The sequence below is a fragment of the Cupressus sempervirens genome, chromosome 10 (assembly GCF_028749045.1).
Source record: "Cupressus sempervirens isolate cs-2001-9-10 chromosome 10, ASM2874904v1, whole genome shotgun sequence".
NCBI lineage: Eukaryota > Viridiplantae > Streptophyta > Pinopsida > Cupressales > Cupressaceae > Cupressus > Cupressus sempervirens.
The window spans coordinates 264,915,128-264,935,899 of NC_143127.1; the positions used below are offsets into that span (position 1 = coordinate 264,915,128).

Here is a 20,772-nt window from a genome sequence, read left to right on the forward strand (position 1 = left end):
ATAAGAATGCCCAAAACGTGCCCTACAATCCCTCAAGATACCAACGTTTTTAATAAATGTAAACTCTTGGGACGTTTTTCATCAAAAAAACATTTCCAATCTGCCTCAAAGTAAATCATTTTTGCAAATGAAGAGCAAAAACCTTTTTGCCAATAGCAAGATCATGTATCGAAATTTCAAAACGCCCCTTCCTTAGCTAAAAACGTGATCTAAATCACCCAAGAATGGACATTTTTTGCCAAAAACATGGCTTCAAATCTTCATGAAATGCAAAGATTTCTTCATGGATTTGGATGCCAAATGCATGGGAATGCATTCAAATGCAAAAATGATGCTAGGTAGAAGATTTCTTTGATTTGAAATGAAGAAATTTGGAGATCTCAAGCAAAAACGTGTTCTCAGAGGGCAAGTGCACGATAAATTTCCTTCAATCTTCAAAAAAGGGTTTCTTAAAGACATGCATGCATTTGAAGACAAATTGCACCTTTTGGGTGCAATTACATGTTCTAAAATCTACAAAAATGACTCCTTGGCAAAATCGCACCTTTTGGGTACATAGGCATGTTTTAAAAACACATGAAATAGAGTTTATAAGCAAAATCGCACCTTTTGGGTGCAAGTGCATGTTTGAAATTTTGCTCTTAAATGACCTTTAGTGCAAAATCACACCATTTGGAGGTCACTGCATGTTTTGAAAACACACAAATATGCATCTCACCTTTTGGGAGTCATTGCATATTTTAAAACACATGTAATGACATGTTTTATGTGTCTTCATATTGCATTTTCATTCAAAATCGCAACTTTTGGGTGCAACTACATATTTCGATGAAAATGTACTTGTCGACATGTTATACACAAATTAAGTGATGAATTAAGCACATGTCAATTTAATTTTTGGAAATGGGTCACAAATAATATTTACAAGATATAGTTAATATATAATGTGCAAATATCATTTTAAAACTAATAATTACTAATATGTTTTGAATTGAAACTCAATAATTAAATTAAATTACATAGTTAATATAGTCACTGAAGTGACAATTTAAAAAGCAACTCAACTTAAATATAACATAAAGTGCTCTATAGTTATTTTAAGTGAAATATCAAAATGATAAAGTAACATTAAACATAACATAAAGTGAAATTAAGTTATATTTTTCAAAAAGTGAATGTGAACTTGAAGTATATGATGGTATGATCATGATTAACAATGCTATGATTGCAAGTTTTAAAGTTTATGGTGTTTTTGATAATTTTATGATACCATGTGACATTCTAATTTTAACTCATGCTTCTAGGCTTCATATATATATATATATATATATATAGTTTTTACATATTTTTGTACAAACAAACCCAATCCTCTTTTCAACATTTTTCCATATCGGCAAACTGGTCCTTTAAACCCGAACTTGGAACTAGTAACTTGGTCTTTGTTTACAAAACTTACATATTTCACATTCTTATAGTAAGATATTTATTCACATAATTAATTGAACATTTAGTGCACAGTGCACAATGCACTTTGAACATTACATGTATTTTTCTTACTTGATGTCACCAGTTTTTCTAACCATCAAGTAACATACTAATGCCATCATTAGAGATCAACAACCTAGAACCTATCATAACGTTCTTAGATTATCTTCCCTCAAAAATAGACATGTTGTCGGGTTATTGGGTAGTTAGACGGTTGGCACATCCAAGGGAGTTACATGGTCATAACAGTTTGCCTCACGACCTCTCGGACACTATATGTATGCATCATTTCCTTTAATCAAGACATGTTGGTATGGAGTACATTTGTCTACGGTGATCAATTAATGAATATAATATTATTGCTCTCTCTTTTCATTCCATGTTGAGTTCTTTACTTTTTATATGCAAATAGTATCTATTACCCCACGAGGGTAAATTTGGCATTGTTGTCATTTTCGAATCTGGGGAAAGCGATGTGACCAATGGCATACCATAAATAGAGTAAATAGAAATACCTCTAGAGGAGAACGTGAGAATTAACGAAAACAAAAAATCCAAGTTGTTCGAAGGGGAGCATGAACTAGCAGAGAACTTCCACATTTTGTTCCACTCGAGTATTGAAACCTTCATACAGAAAGAAGTCGTACGTGAAGAGGTTCCAAAGGACACTGTTTGGGACTCACTGAACATGAGCCCCATCGCCAACCGATTGTTGCATCAGTTTCCCACACTATTTGCACAAGCCTTTCTAACACAGAAACAAGGCAAGGAAATCGAACAGGAGCAGCGAAGGCAGCAGACCCTTCAGAGCTTTTGGGAAAGCAATCGTCAGGAATTGGAAGAGCGTGATGAAAATAGTCGAAAGGTCCCACCCATGAGCCTTAGGCCATGGGAATGTGAGTAGAGTGTGAGTGGAAAAGAGCACTAACCTCTGTAACGGTCGCACAGATGACCATAATACTATACGAGGACTTTACATAAATAAAAGTGTTCTTGTTAACTATGATGTTTTTTAACGATTAATGTCAAATCAATTGAAAAAAAATAAAAATAATGATGATATTCACACCACACAACGAGCTTTGATCCTCGCAGAACAAGACAAGTGACAGCAAAGGCTCAAACAACTCACTGACGGGTACAACGATGGGGTCACAGAGGGTGACTTCGATGTTGCAAGAGGTATACTGAATGGAGAGCAAGGTTCGCCTAACCATCTATAACCGAGAAGTACTAAGGACTTACTCTAAGAGATGCGGCATTGGAAGAGCGTGATGAAAACAGTCGAAGGTTCCACCCATGAGCCCTAGGCCATGAGAATGTGAGTAGAGTGTGAGTGGAAAAGAACACTAACCTCTGTAACGGTCGCACAAATGACCATAATAATGTACGAAGACTTTACATAAATAAAAGTGTTCTTGTTAACTATGATGTTAGTTGAGGATTAATGTCAAATCAATTGAACAAAAATAAAAATAAAAATGAACAAAATAATGATAATATTCACGCCACACATTATGCTTTGATCCTCGCAGAACAAGTCAAGCGATAGCAAAGGCTCAAACAACCGCTGACGGGTTCGACGGTGGGGTCACGGAGGGTGACTTCGGTGCTGCAAGAGGTGCACTGAATGGAGAGCAGGGTTCACCTACCGTCTATAACCAAGAAGTACCGAGGACTTACTCTAAGAGATGTGGCAAGGGTTGAATTTGGTTGAGGAGACAAGGGAGGAGTGTCTAAACTTGTGTACACTATGGGTGGGGAACCCGGACAGAAGTAGAGAGGGAACCAACAAGGCTCAAGGTGTCGAAAGAGCACGAGTGCACGGTGATTACTTTGCCCCAGATACACCATTTGAGCGAGTACAGTTCGATAGTCGGCCACACCTCTTCTCAAAAGTTATCACAACACAGTGCACATAAGCACAAGTTCACGTGTAATAACAACAATCGTTACAGACACAACGGCCCCCTATAGAAACACAGTGGCCACTAGTTATGACAAGGCTGAAGCAGAAATTACCCAAGTTTACGGGTGACAAGAAGGAAGATCATGCTAGACATTGTCATACATGTGAAACTATCTGGGCAGAAAATGGTGTTACCGATAAAGATGAATGGGTTCAATAGTTTCCTGCAACCCTACGGGGTGTTGCCATCGACCAACATTTGGACATGAATAAAACAAAAATAGGTTCATGGGATGATCTTAGGAAATAATTCCACGCAGAATTTAAACTACTTCAAGATGATAATGAGATCGTCACAAAGATCTACAGTGCTAAGCAAGGAAAGAAGGAAATTGTCTGAGCATACAACAGAAGGTTAAAGGAATTGCAAGGGAAGATGGAAACCCAACCGGCAAATGAATTAAAGAAGAGATGGTTCATCAATGGATTAAACGCATCTCTGAGAAGAAAAATGAGGATTGTACCGCTGACATCATACAATGATGTGTATCACAAAGTGATGAATTTGGAAAGCGAAATTAAAACATTAAAAAAGAAGAAGAAAAGTAAGTCATCATCCAAGAGCAATGAATCCTCAAACGAGGATAGTAGTAGCGACGATGAATATAATAAAAAGGTACAAGTGTTACAAAAGGATATGGAACGCATGATGCAGGAGTTGAAAACAATGAAAGGTGGCGTAGGGCGAAATGACAAAGGAGAAATGTGGTGCATGGAGTGCAAAGAAAGTGGGCACACAAAAGGAGTGTATTCTAAAAAGTCATTATGTGACATGTGCCAGGTGATGGGCCATTCCACCAAGGATTGCTCGTATAACTTAAAGACGAGATGGCCACAAGTGCTTTTCACCCAGGAGCAACCATCTACCTCTAGGGCATCTACGGCCAACCAGCAAACAAATAATGCGTCATCTGGCGGGTTCCGAAATAATTGGCGAGGAGGAAGAGGAGGTAATGAGAGTAGAAGCGAGATACAATACGATTTGAAGGGCCAACAAATGATTTAGTGTCGGGTGTGCAACCAGTGGGGCCACTTCACCTGAGACTATGAGAAGAACAACACACTGCAGAAATTGTGTCGATGGTGTGGTCCCAGATATCATGAAGAAGCCAATTGCCCAAAGCCTCAGGCAAACTTACTCAACATCGAAGAAGTACTGGCAGTCACTCAAAACCAAGCAAAACAAGCCATGTACCCTAATCCTTGTATGGAGAAGCAAAGAGTATGAGAGGCGAAAGAGGAAATAGAGAAGGCAATGAAAGCGAAGGGGGATACACATGTTGCTACAAGTACCTCTGGATGAACAGAGGCTGAGAATAACATACTAGGGCGGATGTTGCAAATGGAGGTTCCAATTAAAATACAAGACCTCCTCCATACCTTACCCCAGTTGAAGACAACATTACTAAACACCTGCACCACACAACCAAGTACGAACACCACACAACAGCCAACCGTTTCAGCAGGATCGACGGTAGACCCTGTTGGGACTCAAAATTGAAGCCTTGATTTTGAGTACCATCCTAAAAATCAAGCCCTATAAGCGCTTTTTAATGCATGTGTACCCCACTGTCCATTTGAGGCCTAAGAGGTGTTTAATGTTTCTAACACCTTGCATTCAATATATCAACTCGTCCCATGAAGATAAATTGTCATTTTGTGAAGTTTCGTTTTGAGCAATGTTCAAATCTGCATTCTTGCCTTAGTGTCAAATAGCAACAGGAGGCCTTGTTTGCAATTGAATATCTTGCACCCAGTAATGTTTCATGACTTCCCACTTTGGGAGTGTTTAGTATCCATATCATAGAACCTACGTTTCAGATTTCGAGTCGTTTCAATATGTTTGGACTAGGTTTTGAATGCCTCAAAGTCGGTCATTTATTGTTGTCATGCTGATGCAAATTGTTCAAAATTCTGGGAGGCCCTGTTTGACCAGTTACAACTTTGACCCAGTTGACCAAAATGAGAAAAAAAAAATTGTGTTGCATTCTAGAGGTCAGAGACTTGTTATGTTTCAATTTTGAGCTTATGATGAATCCATTTAATCAGTTTTTGAATGTGATTTCAAAAGCAATTTGTAAAGTTTTACTAGTGTAGTAAAATGTAGATTGGTTGGTACCCTTGTTCGTGATGTCATATCTCTGAATCTGTGATAGGTGAGATCAAATGGATTGTACCACTGCGTTCTACTTTGAAAATACTTTAAGTGTGCCAATTTGCAAATCTTGATGAATCCTTCTGCACACTTTCCCAGATCCGTTTCGTTTGAAAAAACCGTGTTTCTGCCAATGTTCTAGTCTACAAATCTTAGTAACCCACTTTGACCATTCACCAAATGCGTCCAGTTATTCATCATGAGCCCTAATTGCAGATTTATATTATCCTCATGACAGTGAACGAATGCCCTAGTTTTCATGCCCCCAAGTGTTAGTTTGACTTGTTTTCAAAGCCGAATCCGAACGTGATTTATTGTTTTTTGACATGTTTGCTTGCAAGTAGTTTTGAGAAGGTAACTTTGACGGTAAATATCTTTTGATTGAGAATTCGTCATGAGACGAGATTCGACAGGGTGCAAGAATGTTGAACAGAGAATCATTGCGTCTATTTTCAGAGCCCGGTCAGGTGTTTTGGTCAGTTTTTAAAGCCAATCAAAAGACCTCTTGGCACGAAGCCGGCAGTTTGTAGGAAAGGTTGAAGGTCAATTTTAAATGATGCGACAATGATTGAATTTCGATCAAATCAGTATCAGATGATTAACAGATCAATTTGATAGTTCAGTTATTCGAAAACGAAAAAAAATTTAGCCGAACCCACTTTGGGGCCCCACTAATCCCATTAGATTGATGAAGCATGGGGAATAGAGGATGCTTTGAAAGGGGATTATAATGTTGATGATTTAAGGCGATTGAAAGTGTATGTCATTTAGAAGATAAATGGTTCGAGATTACTTACAATGGGCAACAAAATATAAAAATTACACAATGTCGAGCCATGATAAATACTAAGATATGAGATATCATTTTCCAAGAGTACTTTAGAACATAAGTTTAACTTGTCAGTGAAAGAACATATGGCGCATGCATATGCTGGATTTTGAACTACCAAAGAAAATAGTGATAATCTGTTAAATAATGTTTGATACAACCCATATGAGATTTTTGCCGAGAGTGGCATTCCAGAAGTTAGAGAGCATGTATTTTGGATCAATGTATCCCAAACCTATTATAACCTTGCAGAGAAACTAGAGAATGTAACATTAGAGTCATGCGTCAACTCTACAACATGCTTGTCACATACACCAAAGACTGTGAAAGTGGAGAGAGGATGCAGTGCCAACATTTATGTGGATAATGTGGATTACAGAAACTTTTTTCATGGAAAGTTCAATTGCACTCCTATTGATATGGAGAGTGCAGCAGTAGCATAGGTTAGCCTAAGTATGCATAACCCTTTGTTACTCTCATTAAAACAAATGACCATGCACGGAAACAGAGGAATGATCCCCAATGGATGCATCCAAGCCTGCATTGAAACGCAATGAAGGTGGCACATTTTAGAAAAGGTGGGCGGCTCATGAGTTAGAAGGTGTGGGAGCCGCAGTTGGAAGTTGAAAGAAGCAAGCCGTGAGTAGGCTAAGGAGTAGTAGTTAAAAGAAAATATGCAGATGGCGTTTGGTTTTAACGATGGAATTCAAATTGAGTGAAGAGATGGCGAAGACATGTTAGGAGCAGAGTTTAGCAAGGGAAGCCCACCTCCCACTTCACCCCATCCATCTACACAAAAGAGTGGGCGCCATAAAATGGAGAAGACTTGTGGAAGTCATCATTGAAAAAGAATGTGGATAACGTAGCCGCCATCCATGGTTAAATTTCACATTGCGCAGAAGGAGAACCAAGGCGCCCATAACATGTTTCAAGCTGGATTTTATACACCCACGCATGAGGGAGAAGGTGTATCTACCAGTGTGGAATTCCAAGTAGGGAGACCATTGTATAAGTAGTCGTTCACTCAAAATGGAGGGACTTTATTATTTCTTTTCCCACATTTTTAATGTCCATTGCCTTTGCCTCATACTCAAAACATTGACGTATATTTTTTGAAGTTGCAAATGTACAGGGAGGCTATAAAAAGTGATCCGCCCATGGGCCTCTACCTACATGCCGATGGAGAAAGAGATTCCTTGAGAGCTCCCAACTCATGCATGTCATATTGAAACCCACAGCTAAATCGAAACAAAACATTGCACGCATAGGAAATTATGAGTTTTGAAGATCTTCAAACTTGGGCTTTTGCTAGGCTTGTTATTGGTCTTGAAAGTAGGAAGGCGCTAAATAAGATTTCCATAGCCATGATTTCTGGCTTGGCAAAGAAAAATAGGTACAGAACTTTTATCCTACATTTGTCGAATGGGTGCTCTTTTAAACTTTTAAATGTACCAACAATCCCTAACATAGTGTATCAAAGGCTCACACCTTTTGAGACAGAAGGCTTATCTTGTGGCGCCCAGACATGCCGCATGGCAAATATAATGGAATTTTGAATGACTCTAATGACGTCATGCTGACATGGAATCTGATGATGAACCAAAACTTGACAAGTGGCAAACCAGAGGGACGAATTAGAAATGGACATGTGGCAGAGGCTTTCAGACATGGCACGCTTCCCAAGGCACTGATGTGGCACCCTGCTGACATGTCATGCAACATAGTGACTGGTGACATGGCAATGCTGACTAGATGCTGACGTGGATCGAGGTGCCATGTGTCATGACGTTGTTGTCATGATGACATAGCACAATGCTGACTGGGACAGCAACACGTGGCGTCCAGGTGGCAGATGTCAAATGACGAAGCAGAATTCAGCCACTCAAAGTGTGACATGTGTCACGGACGGTCAAATCAGTTTAACCTGGATGGAAAATGGTGAAAATTTTCAAAAATTCAAAAAATCAATATTTTAAAAATCACGTGCAAGGTCACTTCAAATAAACAAATGATATATTCTGAAGTTTAGAATTTAGAAAATGGTCAAATATTTGCTCAAATGCAGTTTCAAGCTATAACAGGAGCCTGTTTTTCATTTTAAGATTCTAGGCATTCCCGGTAAGTATAGCAGTATTATATATCACCGGAATCGGGAGAGAATGAAATTTCTGTTTCTAGAGTTTGTTTTCGCATAGGAGGCCACTAGTTCAAGTTATGCGAGGATTTTTCTTAGGTACCCAATCTTCAATTTCATTCAATTGGGGCAGTTTAGATCTGATTTCCAGTGAGATGGTGAACTAAGTGAATGTAAAAGGCAGTATGAAGGCAATTAGGGGTGAAATTTGTTACATCCAAATTAGTTGAATCAAGGTATTATCAACGTTTAATGATGCATTTCAGATATTTTAGTAACACAAGGGTTTTCATCATTGAGGAAGAGATATTTCGGGTTTGTTCCAAAACAATGATGAAAATCAATTCAGATTTCATAGGTAGAAAGATGAGAGATGCTCTACAACAGCAAAGAATGAAGATTCAAGTGGACACATGTCACTTCCAGATCAGATCCGAGACTACATTCATTTCCTATCTTGAGTTTTCTCAAATATGTGAGACCAAGGGTTCCAATTTTGAACATGTTTCACTATTGTGATACCATTTTCTTCAGCAATTTCCCTTGTAATGAACAGCAAGAAATAAGAATACGGATAGTTCTAATCTGTTAGGCAGTTTTACATTTCAATTTCATGCATCTTATTGTATTTGTTTCAAAGAAATGAATGAAAATGCAGCAGCAAGTTAATCTTCATTCTGATATATTTTCTCCCATTCATGTTGTTTGTGATCTTTTGTGTTTTATCAACAAAGAGTATGAAACTCAGTTGCAATCTGTTGGTTATATATGTTTATTTACTTTGCTTATGACTCAAGGAGTCATGTAAATGCTTGATTTATCATAGGATTACAAATCTCATGAAGGGATAGATCGAGTATGAGATTCAGAAAGATGCAGATGCCTGATTCACAAGGTGAATAGATAGATTAGGAAGCCCTGATGTATGGGATATGTTAATGACTTTCAGGGATGTGTGTTAGGGGTTTGTGGGATTGCCCAATAGATAAGGCACTGATCAGCTACTGGATCAGAGTGTTATGTTGTTCATGTCATGTTTTTGCTCAAAATCAACATCATTAATCAAATATTTTTTCCTTTAATGTTAAAGAACTGAAATGTGATACCCTCACTTAGCCTAGCAATTTCTTTAGCCATGTTATTAACTATTCCATGTCTAACATCTGTGCATAAGTGTTAGAAGATTAAGGGTTTTATTTGCTTTGTTAGATCCAAGTGTATGTTTTAGCACTAGTACAATATAAGTGAATTTGAGGTCCACCCACTTAGGTTTTGCAGAGCCTAAAGTAGAAGGGTCTAGCCTTATAGTTGGCTCAGTGTCTTAAAGGGTATGTTGAAGATGGGAAGTAGCTACCCCTAGATGTATATTGTTCTCGTCAGGGTAATTTGAAACAGGGAAGTTTTAAAACACCAACAAACCCTATGCTACTTGCGTTGAACAATAAATGATGCCCCGCAGTTGTTGAGATGGGTATCCTTGGGACAATCCTCATCAATACCATAGTTAATGATGGGTCGGGGGTAAATGTGCTTCTGGAGGAGACGTAGAAGAAACTTGGGAAGCCTACCCTTTGGCCCCCCACCTTCAACTTACTCGATGCAGACCAGCATGGAATCAAACCTCTGGGAACATTGATGGCTCAATGAGTCACCATTGGAACCCAGCCATTTGTGCTAGATTTCGTCATGATTCCATTGAAAAAGAAGGGGTATGATGCCATTCTCGGAAGGGGATGGCTAGTAACAGCAAAGGCAAACTACAATTGGAAGAGAAACACGCTTTCATTGGAGAGCGGTAGAAGGAAGTTCGTTATCAACTTTCGGACACAAATGGTGAGTGAGGAGATGGCTTCGGAATCTGAATCCAACAGAGAGTCTAGTGGAAGGGACGAGGGAAGAGATTGGATGGAGCCTAATGATGAAGGTGTGTTGAAAATTGAAAGATGTCCAGAAGATGATTTGGATTCCTTAGACAGACTCTTCCAGAGTTATTTCCGAGTTGCAATATGCTAGGAGTGGAAGGAATGGATGCAGAAGAGGAGACTTTCCCACCGGAGTCTGGGGAGTACAAAGAAGGAGAAGTCGAGGTGAATGAAAGTCTTGCTCACAACTTTGATGCAAGGAAACCAATCAAGTACGAAGAGCTATCCGTACAGGTCACGAACCTCAGGGATGAAGAGAGTCCGCACAACATACTGATTAGTGATGATTGGGATCCTATGTTGAAGGCGGCAGCATTCAAAATATTCATGGAGTACAAAGATGTGTTTGCCTAGAGTTACAAGGACCTAAAGGGTGTACCACCAAAGTTGTGCGTACACCGTATACCCCTAGTGCTTGGTGTGGTACCTATGCGGAAGAGACCATACAAGATGAACAAGAGTTACATAGGTAGGGTTGATGAAGAGATCCAACGCATGTTGGAGGCAAGAATCATATTTCGAGTTGAGACAAGTCAATGGGTCTTGCCCATTGTGATATTATTAAAAAAGGAGGCAAACCAGATTAGGATCTATGTCAATTTCTGTTGCTTGAATGCTCACTATAAAAGACCCCTTCCCTATCTCGTTCACGAATACATTACTTGAAGTTGTTGGACATGAAATGTACTCATTTATGGACCGGTTCTCTAGTTATAACCAGATATCAATAGCGGATGAGGATAAGTTGAAGACCACTTTTGTGGTAGAAGATGGCATCTATGCATATAAGCAGTTGCCCTTCGGTTTGTGCAATGCACCAGCAACCTTCCAAAAAATAATTCTCCATATCTTTGATAAAATGTCTGTAGGGAAATTTCGTGCATTCTTGTATGATTGATCTATCTTCAATGGAGAAGACACGCATTTGGCAGCACTCGGGGAATGCATGGAAAGGTGTCGTCGGGCTAGACTGGCACTAAACCTGAAGCAATGTAGATTCATGGTACCTCAGGGTAAGTTGTTGGGGGATATTGTATGTAAGACAGGACTCAAAACTAATCCAGACAAGATACATGTGATAGTGGAGATGGAAGCACCGACCGAAATCAGTGGAGTCAAATCATTCTTAGGGAACACTGGATATTACATGAGGACTTTGCTCAAGTTTCATGCCCCCTCGACAAGCTAACAAGAAAAGGGGAACCCTATGTTTGGGGTACGGAGCAAGAAACTCCTTTAAGGAATTGAAGACGAGATTCCTTGGGGCAATTATTCTAGCATATCCAAATTGAAATAAAGAGTTTCACATGCACATGGATGCATCTAACTTTGCAATTAGCACAACACTTGCACAAATGGGTGATCATGGCCTAGATCATCCTATCTACTTTGCTAGCAGATTGTTGTCAAAGGTGGAGAAGAACTATAGCACCATGGAGTGAAAGGCTCTAGGAATGGTGTAGCTATACAAAAGTTCAATCACTATCTATTGGCAACACCCTTCACATTCTACGTAGACCACCAGGCATTGATGTACTTAGTAAACAAACTCATCATTCAGGGGAGGGTGAGCAGATGATTATTGCTATTGCAAGAGTTTACATTCACCATCGTGGTGCGACTGGGGAAGAGCCACGTTATAGCTAATCAACTATCTCGAATAAAGTCGGGGGAGCCGCCAGAAGGAGTTAATGATGACTTCTCAGATGCACATTTATTTTGTATAGCCATCCTTCTAGAGTGGTACAAAAGCATCGGCAAATATCTTTCTACTTCACAATTTCCTAGGGAGATGCCACCAGGAAAACGACAGAAGTTGGCATTAAGGAGCAAAAAATTTTCGCTAATTAATGGTATGTTGTATAAAATGGGGCCAGACCAAGTATTGAGAAGATGTGTCATGAAGGAGGAAGTACAAAGTGTCCTTCGAGAAGCCCACGAAGGCCCGGCAGGAGGGCATATGGGACCGGACACAACGACAAGGAAAGTACTCCTGCCAGGGCTATGGTGGCCTACGTTATACAATGATGAGAGAGAGTGGATGGTCATTTGTGCCACTTGTTAGCACACGGGTAAACCCTTGAAACGGAATTTTATGCCGCTTAACCCATTGCATGCCCAAGGGTTTGAACAGTGGGGTTTAGATTTTGTGGGGCCCCTAAAGCCAAGCAGGGCTCGGAGATGCCACTACATTATGGTAGCAACGAAGTATCTCACGAAGTGGATGGAGGCACGAGCGTTGCCTAATAACTCGACCATAAGCGCAATGAAGTTTATTTATGAGCGGATCATCATGCGATATGGCATCCCTATCCAACTAACCAATGACAGGGGAGGTCACTTTGTCAATCATGTGATCCGACTACTCAGGACTGAGTTCAAAATTTTCCACTCCCTATTGAACCCGTACTATACAAGGGTCAATGGCCAAGCAGAGGCAACAAACAAAATCCTAGTGTCAGTCATCTACAAGTCATGTGGGGTGGAGCAAGCTGAAAGGGAAGAAAAGTTGCCATCAGCACTTTGGGTGTACCACACAATGTACAAAGTCACAACTAACAAACACCATTCCAACTAATGTTTGGGCAAGAAGCGATAGTGCCAGCAGAATTTATGTTCAAGCCTTTGGATAGCAATTGACAATAGGCTTGAGGATATGGAAAGTCTTCGGGAGAGATTGTATAGGCTGAACAAGCTAGACAAACAACGGCTAATGGCACAAAGGATGACTGGGGTAGCACAAACTCATCATAAAGCATGACACAATAAACATTTGAAGTAGATAAGGTTTCAACCTAGATAGTTGGTGCTAAGATACAATGGGCGTAATGAGATTAAGCCCAAAAAGTTCAAGGTGAAAGGGCTAGGACCCTACAAAATCAGGAAGTTGGCTACAACAGAACCATTTAGTTGTGGACTCTTGATAGACGGGAGATAGCGGATTCAGTGATGGTTTGAAACTCAAAATTTATCACCAACGGCATGAAGGGTAGAGCAAGGCTGACCGACTAAGTAAATTAGAAATGAGCAATACATAACAGAAAAAAAAAAAAAATTGAAAAAAAATAATAGATTAATAAATTTTAAAAAAGAGAGACTAGTCCCGTGGACATTGTCTTGTGGCTCATAGCATCAAATAAAGACCAACCCCTGTGGATGAGAAATAAAGACCACCCCACCATGAAAAACTAATAGATCACGATGGGTAAAACACCGCGGGGACAAGGGAAATTCAGCAAAGGAGACAACAAAATCAGAAATTTACCAAGGAAAGAAGCGGCAATTAAAAAATCATAGGCTTACGCAAATCCCTTCCCCAGGTCGGAACAAGGGCAATCTGCTGACAAAAATTGTTGATGTGTTGGAGAAGCAGAGGGAAGAAAGAGAACTGATGGCACATACACGAGCACTGATGGCACATACACAAGAGAACCAACGGGAAAGGAAAGAAGTCATGGAAAGGAAGAAACATAGCGGCAAAAGACATTGGAGAAAAGTCGCAAGTACTTCCAAATACACGCAAGTCCACCGAGAACAAAGTATCGTCATCTCATACACTAACCGTTTTTTTTTTCACAATAAAACAAAACAAGAAACGGTTAAGGTATGCAGTCGGCAGGCAAGAGGTTGCAATGGAAGGATCAATTGAAAGCAGACAGTTCCAACATGGAAAAGAATGCACGAGTCTTAGCTTCAGGCATTCGTGTTGCAAGGCAAGGAGCAATCTCCAATAGTAAGAAGCATAGATATGTATTAAGCTGGTTGGTCAAGAACTCAGAAACGATGAATTTGATTCTGTAATAAAAGGCACAAGGGGTCACAAGATGAGATGGGAGTTTGTCAGGGAAGGGCCTTGGCATAGTATCCTGGATGTCATGAAAATTTGGCTAACGGGAGCAAGTAGGGCTTCGGATATTGCTCTTCCATAGATTGGTTTTTATGAACAGAGTGGTGTTTGATTACGCATCCCTCTTGGCAGATCGAATGAAGGAGTTCATGACGTTGTAGCACCACACTTTTTACATTCCCCACCACGCCATTGGATTATTTTTGAAGGCTACACTTCACCAAATTCTTGTTGATGTGTTAGAGGTATCGCTGAAAGGCAAGCTGGCGTAGGGAGAGCCTCCTGTACTTTATTGGCGACACTTAGACACAGATGGCAAGATGGCTGGCCAAAAGAGGGTGATGCAGGAATTGGGCACCGATGATACTAATAGTGGCCTAGAAGATACCATGGAGAGTGATAAGACTGCTTCAGAGGGAGACAACACTCTGGTGAAGGATGATGTGACCCATGCAGTGTCCCCACTTAGGTCACTCTTTGCACCTCCTCTATTACCCACGTCAGCACACTTGGTACCCATCACTTCCACTCCTATCCTACCATTCGACCAGAGGAGAGCACCTATTGTTATGACACCACCCCCGGTGATGACTAAGACCACAGCAGTGGTGACTAAGAAGGCGACAAGGGAACAGGGGAGGTAATCTTTCTAGAGATGATGGGAATAGAGATTGTAGAATTGTCATCCCAAGTTGCCGCCCTTGAGGAGAGTCAGATAGAAAAAGTTGCCAGGATCAGACTAGTCTAGATGTACTGGCTGTAGTTCTGGCCAAAGGCGTGATGGAGATGCACCAGGAAACAAAGGCAAACGAGAGTAGATCACCATAGCCTTAGGTCATACTAGAAGTGATTGGCACAAAGACTGTCATCACCATTGTTGGCACAGTCGACACAGTCAGCTAGAGGTTGAGGATGTTCAGGTGATGGACCGGGCCAGTATGTTTTTGCGACAACAGTTCCGACTCCATCTTGCAGATGTCGGTCCCTCCATTCAGTCCCTGAGATGGGAAGAGGTTTTGGCTAGAGTTCCAGCAACACCACAGGAAAAGGGGATTTCACCATCTAGGGATGCGCCAAGAGATGAGGAGGTCGCACCAAAGGTGAAAGTCGTTGCCACAAGAGGAATGGAGATAGATACAGACCAAAAAGGTGGGCACGAGGATGAGGAGAGAATATCCTATGGGTCAGAAGAAGAGAGATCAATGGCGTACATTAGATCTCTAGAGGATGTGTTGGAGAAAGGTCGAATACTTGGACATAATGCCTTGACCATAACAAAGGAATTGCAATTAATCCGAGCCTACATCCAGTGAAGGTGCCCCGAATGTTTTTGCTCTTGCTTTGAGGCAAGACGGTGGCCAGCAGTGGAGACACCAGAGATGCTAGCAGACTAGGCTACAGAACCTGAGTTGGGACCAAGCAACAACACCATAGAGAAGCTTGCACATGCGATAGTTGCAGCATATAAAGACGCCTACTATGCTGAGCAGCGTGCAGAGGCAGACAGAGTTGTAGATGATCAGTTCAGAGAGGTGGAGGCGAAGGCTCAAGAGGAGCTAGCCAACAGGCAACTTGGGCGGCAAAGTGAGCAGCGCTCTTGCAAAACAAGAAAATGGTTGAAAAAGGGGCTAGAGGAGGCTAAAGAAGCCTGTGCACAGAAGGAAGCACAGGTCCTGGAGGCAACACTTTTACTGAAGGATGCTCTAGAGGTAAACACGAAGACACAGAAGGATTTGCGCATCCACACGGATCAGATCTACAAGCTACGTCAGTTGCTGGACACTCGAGGGATGCAACCTCCCCCTTAGTCTCTGTTTTTTATGTATTTAGTTAGTTGTCTCTTATTTTGTCAGTTGTAAGTCATTAGGAGAGGACTTTTCTTTTGGGAGGTATGATGTTGTCAGGTTATTGGGTCGTTCAACGGTTGGCACATCCAAGGGAGTTACACAGTCGCAACGGTTCGCCTCGCAACCCCTCAGACACTATGTGTATGCATCATTTCCTTTAATCGGGACATGTTGGTATAGAGTACATTTGTGTACGATGATCAATTAATAGATATAATATTATTGTTCTCTCCTTCCATTCCATGTTGAGTACTTTACTTTCTGTATGCAAATAGTATCATAGCTTTCTTAGGTTATCATCCCGCAAAATAGAGATACACATGCACATTCATATATTGTGCATTCTTCTTGTTCAAGTTGTTATAAATCATTACTGCACCTTCTCCATTGAACCCCGCATATTCTGAGCAGCCTATAGGCATTGTGCCTGATTTCCATAATGTTATATGCTCTCCACCGGCAGCCTGTCACTAATTCTCTACCAATATTGGATAATTGTGTGGACAAACTTCATTGGCTACATTAATGTGTTCGGTTTATTTTTCAATTACTAACTGCATCATTCATACATTTTGTAAATATGGAAATTTTCAGACTTTCTTAATGTGGAAGAAACCAATTTTCAAACAACATAAAAAGACGTATTCATTCCTACTTATTCACAAGCACAAAGTCTTTTGGGATCTTTCTATAGTCAAAACATTCCCAAAGCTATTTGCATCATAGTTTATAATTATAAACAAGATTTCCCTTAACTATATAAAGTTGTGACTCAATGACTGATCTACCATGTATTCAATAAATCAAGCAAATTTAATTCTTCACATTTTTATGCTAGTATCAGATATTTTCACCTACTGTCACATCCTGAACCATTAAGTAGCCTAATGTAAATTTTTAATAGCATCTTCAGAATCTATAAGAGAATTTTTAATGCTAAACTATGAAATGTTCAAGCTTGGATTCTCATCAGGTGGCATGCCACTATCAATTCAGAAGGAAATATAGAATGACCGGCTTAGTTGTAATGTCCCCTCCTGCTTGATAATTTATCTGGATGAAATTTCTAGCTTCTCCTATTCCTAGAGATTAGACAATAAAATAAATGATAAGGTAATAATGTGAATAATTAGTTATAAGGAGCAAAAAGCTAATATCTTAGCAATTAATTAATCACTTATATCATTAAAGGAGGGAACAACCATGTTATGACTTAAGTCTTCTAGGCCATACTCATGATGGAAAATTATTTAATAAGAGAGCTAAAAAATTTCCTAAATTGTCAGCCTTGTTTTGGAGGAAGAAATTGAGCTTTTTGGTTGAAGAAATCATATAGGGTTATATTAGGGTTGAGTTTCATTATCTAACCATATTGCGATTTAAGAGTGTTGAAGTTGATGAAAGATCAACCCCAAAGCTCCCAAGAATCACCTGCATGTAAACACCTATTACAGAAAGAGAGAAGAAAAAGCTATGGAGGCTGGAATTCTCAGATCCACGGATGAGACATTCTTGATGAGGAAATAGATAAATTGCTATTGATCAAAAGTGAATGAATATTACAAAGAGAGATCAATTCTTATAAAAAGATATCAAAACCCTACAAGGTAAAACCTAGGTTGCATAATAATAATTAATAAAAGAATTATTTATTAGATGCCTAAAGTTTAGTTTAAGTAAAATAGAGTTAATTAGAAAATATCTAATTATTCTAACAAAGAATTTCTATACGAGAAAAATCATCTCTTGGATTTCAGGATGAAAACTCTAAGAATCCTATTTTTGGACACAAACCCAAGTGATTTCAATGCTTTCTCAGTCAGCTGCAGAGGAAGCCCCAACAGAAGATTGGGATGGATTCAATTCCAGTTTGAGCAGAATAAGATTGATTAGTTTCAGATTATCAAGACACCTTTTTAGCAACCAATTTGTAAAATTTATCAAGAAAAATTTGCAGCGAATAGTATCAACAGAAATTGCAGCATGCAAGGAGGACTTGGGACGCCAAAAAGCAATCTGAAATATACAGTGATTAATATCTGATAACAGCATTTCAAAGAAACCAATACAAGCTTCTCTTATTACATCAATAAAAAATCTGAGTACTCCTTCAATCTGAGATTCATACATGTAATAATTCTGTTATTTCAATAATAGAAAGCAGAAAGTCTTAATTTCCATTAAAATTTCATTTTACATCTATATCATATGAATTTCCACTATTGCATGCCCAAATAAGTTATGAAATAAACTCGACACATTAAACAAGTCAAATCTGTAATTTCTACCAAGATCAGAGGATAAGATATTTCATCAGTTTAGCCCTCCCTTAAAATATTCTTTTATAAAAGAAAAGAAAAGTTACTAAGAATATTCTTCTATAAAAGGAAAGAACAGTTACAAAGAAACTACATGATTAAATGATTGATTTCATATGCTCACCTTCCGGGAAGTATGCTGCAAGAAAACTCTAGGTACTACGATATTTTTAAGGGATTTCATATTTTCTGCAAATTGCTCTGCATTCTTCCCCTGCAAAGAACAAGAATAACTGAATCTCTTCTTGTAATCATGTAGAAAACACTGTCATTTCGATACTGGCTCTAAGGCTGTATTATTACCTCCTGCACATAATCAAGTTCATCAAAAAATCGGAAAGCCCAGTTATCAAGAAGAGCAACCAAGTTTGATTCTACAAAAGGAAGAGATTGCAAGGCCTGTGAAGCATTGCGAAGCAAAAATAGATCTCTTGAAATTCCTTCCAAAACACCAGGCCTCTGAACTTTCACTGCCACCACTTCCCCTGTATCTTGAAGAATTCCTTTATAGACCTGACAAAAGAGCCCCATAAACCATAAAATATCAAAGTGATAGCACAGTTTCTTCATGAAACAATCAGCTATAATTGTTCACAAATCTTGTATCATTTTCAAGTTCAACTAACAATTTTAGGAAGGGCCTCTCTCATCTTGTGAGTTTTAAAATATTTAACTAAATATCTTGAACAAAGAAAGAATAATGGATTTATGCAAAATTGAAAACAAAAAAAAAATGTTTATAGGTGCCTTAGTCACACATTTTGCTGTAAGACAGTTTTGAATCTTTGTTAAGTGGGACCAAATATTTTTTCGACTAGAGATATATTATTAATGAAGCAGATGGTACCAACACTAGACTTCATTATGTTATCATGCAGACTCTTCGATGATAAATTGCATAATCTCACGATGCACTGCATATTTGATGATACCCTATTTTGTTGATTACCACGGAAGCACTGACGAACGAAGTGCAGTCACCAAGTCGATCAAGGGAGAGGTTGATAGAAGAAGTCCGACAAAGGCGAAGGGTGATCAAAGGAACAAAGGAAAAATTGGCAAACTAGTATACACTAAGGGGGAATCCGAACGGAAGGGAAAGGACCAGCGTGGCTCAAAGTGTCGAAGGAACTCGAGCGTGGGGTGAACTCTTCGTCCCTGATACACCTGACGAGAAAATATAGTTTGGTTAAAAGAACCAAGTCCTTGAAGAAGCCTTCATGCCACTTGAGAACGTAGGTGTCCGTAATGCAAGCGTTCAGAGCAGTACGGGAGTACAGAATAACGCAGGTACAAACAACAGTGCACAACAAAAAAAAGGAAAGGTACCGATGGTGAGTTCAAAGGAAAAGTTACCAAAGTTCGACGAGGATGGCACGGCTGACCCAATCAGACACTACAAAACTTGTGAGACGATTTGGACACCAAATGGAGAAAACAACCAAGATGAATGGGCAAGGCTATTTCCAGCCACCTTACGAAGTGTAGCAATCGATCGGTTTTCTAACACTGATCCAGAAAAGCTAACGACATGAGAAAACATAAAGACTAGAAAGTTAAAATAATTAGCAAATAAGATGGAAAGTAAGCCAGCAAACGGGCTGAAAAAGAGATGCTTCATAGAAGGACTACGCCCGGAGTTAAAAAGAAAAATGAAGATTGTACCGCTATCGTCGTATACTGAAGCATACAATCAAGCAATGGACTTAGAAAGTGAACAGAAAACAAAAAAGAAGAAGAAAAGTACATCATCCGACTCGGACGAATCCTCTTCTGAAGATAGCAATGGTGATGAAAAGGGCAGTAAGAAGGTTTGTGCTCTCCAGAAGGATATGATCAAGATGATGAAAGAGTTTAAGAATATGCAGAAAGGGAATAACCAGACCAAAGAAAACGAGCTATGGTGCATAAAATGCAAGACGGAAGGTCACACTAAGGGATCCTGTCCAAAGAATCAGTTCTGTGACATTTGTCAAATCGCGGGACATTCCACAAAGGAATGCCCGTTCAATATGAAAACAAGAGGGCATCAACAAGTGCTCCTGACACAAGAAGCATCCGCATCAGGAGGGAACGAAAACACAAACAAATACGATGCCACCTCGAGTGGGTACAGAAACAACAAAAGGGGACAAAACAACACCAACAACAACAATAATAACGGAGGCCATAGTTGGATTCAATATGAGGCTAACAATCGACCAATGGTTCAGCATTGGGCATGCAACTTATGGGGCCACTTTGCACAAAACTGTACAACGACGAA

The 20,772-nt window shown here is 39.6% G+C and overlaps 1 protein-coding gene across 3 annotated transcripts in view; it reads right to left on the minus strand.

The window, feature by feature from the left end:
* The window catches only part of LOC149533650 (uncharacterized), a 164,579-nt gene that overhangs the window by 118,753 nt on the left and 25,054 nt on the right, over window positions 1–20,772 (minus strand). For all 3 annotated transcript variants that reach the window (XM_089803946.1, XM_089803945.1, XM_089803944.1), the window contains exons 3-4: window positions 18,810–19,019; window positions 18,631–18,720 (exon numbers count right to left, since the gene is read on the minus strand). In XM_089803946.1, the coding sequence (XP_089660072.1) occupies window positions 18,631–18,720; window positions 18,810–19,019 (300 nt within the window). The remainder of the gene's footprint in view (window positions 1–18,630; window positions 18,721–18,809; window positions 19,020–20,772) is intronic.